The sequence below is a fragment of the Microtus ochrogaster genome, linkage group LG4, assembly GCF_000317375.1.
Source record: "Microtus ochrogaster isolate Prairie Vole_2 linkage group LG4, MicOch1.0, whole genome shotgun sequence".
Taxonomy (NCBI): domain Eukaryota; kingdom Metazoa; phylum Chordata; class Mammalia; order Rodentia; family Cricetidae; genus Microtus; species Microtus ochrogaster.
The window spans coordinates 65090486-65097658 of NC_022030.1; the positions used below are offsets into that span (position 1 = coordinate 65090486).

A 7173-nucleotide genomic window follows, 5' to 3' on the forward strand; every position below is an offset into this window, starting at 1 on the left:
AGATGGGGAGAGAAAAGGGAGAAGGGGAGGATGGGGGGAACTTGGGGAAAAAGGATGATTGGGATAAAGGAAGGTTGGATAGGGGAGCACGGAAGGGGACTTTTTTTTGATTCAGTCTATTTGGTAATCTGTAAGCTTCTTGTATCTTCATAGGCATATCTTTCTTTAGGTTGGGAAAGCTTTTTTCTATGATTTTGTTGAATATATTTTCTGTGTTTTGAAGTGGACTTTTCTCCTTCTTCTATCCTTATTATTCTTAGGTTTGATCTTTTCATGATGCCCCATATTTTGTGAATATTTTGTTAAGTTTTTGTTACATTTAATGTTTTCTTTGACCGATGAATCTTATTTTCCTCTATCGTGTCTTCAAAGTGTGAGATTCTTTCTTCCATCTCTTGTATTCTGCTGTTTATGTTTGTATTTGTGGTTCCTGACCACTTTTCCATATTTTGAATTTCCAAAATTCCCTCGGTTTATGTTTTCTTTATTGACTGTATTTCAATTTTCATGTCTTGAATCATTTCTTTTACGTGTTTGATTGTCTTTTCTTGGTTTTCTTTAAGGGATTTGTTGGTATCTTCCAATTTTTTTGTTTGTCTTTTCCTCCATTTCTTTGAGAGAATTTTTCATTTCCTCTTTAAGGGCCTCAAACATTCTCCTAAAGTTATTTTTTTAGGAGAATGTTAAAGTTATTTTCTTCTGCTTCATCTATATTGTGGTGCTCTAGTCTTGCCTGTTACAGAGCCACTAGTTTTTGGTGGTGCTGTATTGCTCTTTATGGTGTTAAGTGTGTTCTTATCTTGTCTGACCATTTTTTCTCCTCTGAATAATGTAGTTGGGGCTGTGTCTCTGGTGATCACTCTTCCAGGTGCCAGTGGATCCAAGGCTCACATGGTTGCTCCTCGTGGTGGATTCTAGACCATGGTTCCAGAGGTAGCTCGGCAATCTTAGAGGTCACGCGGTGCTCCCAGAAGGCTTTTGGGCCTGCTCCTACAGAGGTTGCTTGTTTACACTTGCTCCTGAGAGTTCACTGGCTCGGGCTTGCCTCCACAGAGGTCAGAGGTTGGAGGTCGCTGGCTCAGGCCTGCTCCCATAAAGATCACCTGGCTGGGTCTGCTCCCAAAGACGTCCCTGGCTCAGGCCTGTTCCTATGGAGGTAGCTGGCCTGGCTGTTGAAAATCTTTATTGGGCTCTTGTTGGACAACCCAGTATCTTGAGGCTGGTATCAGCTGAATCTCTTTTCTCATTTAATATGATTGTTTTGACTCTTGGTATAGTTCTTAAGGAGTCTCTATTGTATTTTAGACCTTTTGGCTATCACTTTAAGAGATCCTGAGTCCTACTCAAACCTCTCACAGACAGACAGAAATCTTATTGAATTTTAGCACAATTTAGTTTATTGGAACACTTCAGTTCTAACAATAACTCCGTTTTCAATAGCATTTTGATATGTTTTGTTTATACAGTAACACTGAACTTTTGTTGCTGTCTACTACTTTTTTCTCTGAGGTAGAAGGGAATCTCCCAGGTTAGACCACCTGAAAGTATGAAAGGGCTATCTCCAGCTTTCAAGGACACAGTCTTCCAATTTGGAGTATTTTATTACAGCAGTATCTCCCTTGCTGGGACTACCTGGCTGCTCAGCACCTCTAAGTACAAGAAAGGAATCCCCAGGTCATAGAGATCATAAGTCTATTGAGGAAGGGTCTTATAGGCCAATAGTCAAGTTCTCTAGATGAGGAGAAGGGAGATTTCCATGTCAAGCTACTTACTGGGATAAAACCCTTTTCACTGTGGTCTCCAGTGGTACCTCTAAGTTAAAAGGGGGAATCTCCAGCCCTAGGAGAAAAGGCTTCCTGAGCCTAGTGCTTCTTGTCATGTGATCTCTTGAGTTGGAGCCAGTCAGATGCCTGCTGTCTCTTGGTAGGGAGAGAAATTAGGAGCCTGAGGTGAAAGGAGAGCCCTTGCCCCTAACCATTTACTATCCAGGACTCCTAGCCAATTTCCTTTGCAAGTGCTGCCAGGATTGCCTGGTATTTCTGGAGAGTTTCATGTCAGACATGGAATCTCCCTGGCCCATCTCCTATTGTTGGGCTGGATTCAGAAGCACAGCACATGTCACCCTCTGACTGGGAGGCTGTGAGGTTCACTATTTACTTTCTGTATTTCTAGGGTTCCTAACAGGTTCATGTAAACGGAGACTGCTCATACATTTCCCAACTGCCCAGACAAAGAAACTATATTAATTACAACAGTTTGGCCTATTAGCTCAGGTCTCTTGTTAACTAACTCTTACATCTTAAATTAACCCATTTCTATTAACTTGTGTATCACTACCGGAAAGGTTCTGAACATCTTTCTCCTTCGGCAGCTACATGGTGTCTCTCTGACTCTGCCCACTCTCTCTCTATATATATATATATATCTCTTCCAGTCTGGCTATCTTCTGCCCTGCCATAGGCCAAAGCAGCTTCAGAAGGACATCTCACATCAGGTTCATTCTCCCTTTCTAGCCTTCCTCTATATTCTTTCCCAGATTTATAGTTAAGTTTAGTAAGAGGAAAAAACCGAAGTTCATGCCATCACATCTGAACTGAAATCCCTTGATTTTTGACACTTCTAAAGAACAGAGAGCACCTGAGCATTACACATTATGTACACAATGTCAGTTGCCCTGGGAATGGCTCCAACTCCACATAATTTTGCACATACATGCTATTTTCCCTTATAACTTTAGACCCAATTCATTATGAAACATTATCCAAGAGAAGGGAAGAAATAAGCATGGGTAAAGGGTGGCAGGAAATTACAGACAGAAGTTTCATGAACAGAGGCTACCTCTACCCAGCTCTCACTACAATCATAGAAGACCATGGCTCAGTGCAGTCAGAATTTAATTTTTCAAGAGAAGCAAAAAGTATAATTTTTACATAAATATTCTTTGTTTAATATAAACCATGAAGTAAAAAATTTAAATACTGCACAGGTGAGACAAACAGGTATAGCTTTGCCACATGTATATTATGTATAATGTATAAATATGTGTGAATATATACACATATATGTATATATACAATACATGGCTGATATGGAGTGATATTTTAGACAACCTTTATACCAAAAACACAGGAGACAACCAAAGAACTGTGAGAAAAGGAAGACACTGGATCCAGCACCCAGGCCACCCAGTCATGATAGCAATACCTAGTATGTCTAAACAGAGTTATCCCTAAGAATGCTTAGTGAGATGAAGCTCCAGGTAACTCCATGAGCTGTAACAGCAGGATACATATAGTCTAACAACGTACAGATTCCTCATGTTGACAGACATGCTGGTTGGAGTGGTTATGTGACTCCCAGAGTGAACACTGATGGATGTCCTGGTACAGGCAGTCTCACACTATGGTTTTACTTTATCTCTTGTACTTACAGCATGTGTGCCACCAAGAGCAAGAGTCAACTATGTTTGCTCCTATACCCAAAATGCCACCAACATCCCAAATCATCGAATAAATACATACTCATATGCTTATAGTTACAAAAGTCCTATTCACTTGCCCTAATTTACGGATTCTACTGACTTTCTGATTAACCGAGCAACTATAGTTCTGATGAGTATCCCAAGTGACAAGTAGAAAAAACTATAGGAAATGACCTTTGCTGATTTCTGCAGTGACTTCTCAGGTAAGGTTCTTGTGTCCTGTGACATGGGGGCGGTCTCATCTTTTGTAACTGGAGCACTGGAATCTTCTTTTCCTAAGTCAAAGAGAAAAAAAAGAAAAAGAAAAGGAACCAATTAGTTGCATATCCATTGGGTACACAGAGATCTTTAAATTCATATTAGAACGTTTCTTGGAGGCCAAGTACTCCATACCATTTCTTTCACAAAAGAGGACTGTGCATAGAAGTTGGGCCATGCCGGGTGGTGGTGGCACACGCCTTTAATCCCAGCACTCGGGAGGCAGAGGCAGGCGGATCTCTGTGAGTTCAAGTCCAGCCTGGTCTACAAGAGCTAGTTCCAGGACAGGCTCCAAAACCACAGAGAAACCCTGTCTCGAAAAACAAAACAAAACAAAACAAAAAAAAAAAGGAGAAGTTGGGCCATTTGGATGAATCAAATCATGTTGCATCTGTGTTCACACTACTATAATCAATTCACAGGGAGCTAAGAAAGACTTGTACATCAAGACATTTCCAAGGCCCAAATAAAAACATAACTCCTTTTCATGATTGGCAGCCTCTTCTGGGCAGGTCTGGAAACACTGCTGTGGTCTCAGACTCAAAATGATCAACTGTGTTTCTATCTCTGCTGAAATCCTCCTGCCACAGTGCTACTGAATGCAGGATTTTCAGTCTTCCAGAAAGAAAAAACAAACTTTCCCATGGTAAACGGCCTCTCTATCAGTAAAAGAAAGACTATCTTTTATCTTAGAGCAATAACTCAGGATGCAAATAAATAAATAAATAAATAAATAAATGTATGTCACCAGATGCTTCCAGGGCATTTAAAAAAAATAATCTGAAAGAAAACACACACACACACACACACACACACACACACACACACACACGAGGGCTGATTTCTTTTGTTACATGACATACATTACCAGTTTTCTGTTAATCTGTTTTTTACAGATTCATTTACAATTCATTGAAGAAAACAGAAGACAAAATTATAATTAGACACTACTTAGATATCTGATATTTAAGGATTTAGACTTAAAAAGTTAGCAACCAAGTCAGAGTGATGAAAAAACTGTTTTTCTTTTCTCTCATTATGTTGTCTGTTTTCTTGGTAAGTAGCTGAGGCTAACCTTGAACTTTTAATCTTTTGTTCAACGTCCTGGGGGTTGGGATTAAAGGCAGAGCAACCATACTCATCTGAAACCAGTTTTTCCATGACAGCCCAAACCCCGGGTTTCTCGAACGGAAACAGACAGCCCCATCTTAAGGTGACTATCACTTCAGGTTCCATGCTGACAACAGCGTGTCTGCCATTCCACAAGTTATATCAGGTTAATGTAAAATGAAAGGCCAAAAAGTAAGTGGGCCCATGACTTCCTTCCATCACACCCGAAGACAACCTTTCCAGGTTCTCTATTCAAAAGGTCATCATGGGAAAAATAAACTTTGTTCAAAGTTACATTCAAATAATTTACATAGATGTTTACAGTGCTGCAGGTGAGAATCACAGACATATAAATCATTAAAAATGAAACACACACTAAGTTGGAAAATGAATTTCCCTTAACAGATTGGCAGCAATTAAGTCTCACTCCACTGAACAGTAAAGATGCCAGTTTAATGAAAGATATGCACTGCTTAATCTGAAGTCATTTGTTAATTCATTTATTTGAGAGATATATTTATTGAGTACTTGGTATTGAAGATTCCATTTTTAGTAAGAGAAATATGTTCTAAAACCTCAAGAAACTTACATACACAAATGTAGAAATGGTCTTAGTAAGTAATCACTCTGTAAATATGAACGATAAATCGTGACAATTCTAAGGAAAACAGTCCTGAAAAGGGAAGGAAAGGGAAATATGATTTAGAGGTTGGAGAAAGGCTTGAAAAGAAATGACATCTATATCAAGACACAGGATGGCGTGTGCAGGAGTAGCAAAGGGTATGAGAAATGGTAAATGAAGAAGGGGTAGAAGCAGGAAGTTCTTCATATACGACCTTGACTATTGTCAAGGACCAGAAAGCAAATCAGAAGTCAGAGGCAAGAATGGGCTATGCATAGATGAGAATGAGGAACAACAGGAGTAAAATCAGGTGGGACCTTGCAGGACACGTGAGTCCTGAATTTAAGCCTGGAAACAACAGGAGTCTGGGTGCAAGGGTGGCACAGCTCAGGGCAAGATCAGAGCAGATTGGGAGTGGGTAGAGAAAGACCAGTGAAGAGGTGCTGCAGAGTTCAGGTATGAGGACAGAGCTGTGATACAGGCACTATAGAATAAAGATATATTTTGCAGTTGAACTGTTTGACCAATGGTAATTTTATATGAGAACTGTAGAGTCATTGCATATGAGCAGTGAAAGGTTATTTCCAGATTTATGACTTTGGCAGCCACGTTGGTGGGGGCATCTTTTAAAGTTTAGAGGAGGAGGTAAAATCTAGAGTTCTGGTCATACATGATGGCCACACCTGTGAGACCCTCAAGGGATGATGCTGAATAATCAGCTCAACACAAAAGTCTACAATTTAAAAGGGACAGCTAGAGTATGGCTTTAAATACAGCTTGCATGCTGTGCACTTCTGTACTTAGATTTTCAGCCCACCATGTAGAGAAGAGGTTCAACACAAATCAATTCAACTATTATATTAAACCCATGAAGCTTTTCCACTGCTCCACACTGCTGTGCACAAGGAAGGGCCAATGCACTGTCACTACTGGGGATGCAGAAAAGGTCCAGTAAGACATTCACAGTCATTCCCAACAGGTTGTAGTCACAGTGTTAGGTGGGAAAGGGCTGCTATGGGCCGGGGGCCCTAAATTTTACAGCAGGGCAGCTTGGTTAAAAGACCATGCTCTTTAGACTTTTTCACAACTCCACATGGCTGCCAGTTTCAGCCACAGCTTTAATCAGTAACACAGAGGGAAAGTATTGCTAGTACCTTTCAGGAGGCAACACTAAACTTCAGAGACCAGCTTCCTCTTCCCTCATACCTACTGGCCGGAATGCAAAGGTATCAGCTGTACTTTGAGTACTCACCTTGGTTGTGGAAGCCACATGACCTACAGAGGGGTAGGACAGGAGGAGGCCTGTGAGGCTACCCTGCAAGCCATGGCCTGCCCACATCTGGTCTTCTTTAATGTGTGAGAGAAATAAACTTCTTTTTACTTAAGTCACCACTATTTTAGGATTCAAAGAATTCTCAGCAGAACATACTTTCTAATGTACAGGTCCAGACAAAAAAAGCAGCAAGCTCAGACACTAGCCCATAAAGCATCCCAGAAGCCAGAGTCACGTCTCTCTTGTGTGTATGCAGCAGAGTTAGACTATGAAGTTGTTAGTGCTCTGCAGCAGACAGACGAGAGGAGCAGGAGAGCTTTGAAAGCTGGAGTTACAGTCCACATGAGACACAGCAGAGCCTGAATTAGGACAGTGGCAGTGCTGACAGACAGAGGAAATGCTCTAGAGTTGTTTGGGGGGGGGGGGGGG

General features: G+C 40.9%; 1 protein-coding gene across 2 annotated transcripts in view; it reads right to left on the bottom strand.

The window, feature by feature from the left end:
* The window catches only part of Dis3l2 (DIS3 like 3'-5' exoribonuclease 2), a 315411-nt gene that overhangs the window by 203607 nt on the left and 104631 nt on the right, over positions 1 to 7173 (bottom strand). For both annotated transcript variants that reach the window (XM_026786355.1, XM_026786354.1), the window contains one exon: positions 3656 to 3756. In XM_026786355.1, the coding sequence (XP_026642156.1) occupies positions 3656 to 3756 (101 nt within the window). The remainder of the gene's footprint in view (positions 1 to 3655; positions 3757 to 7173) is intronic.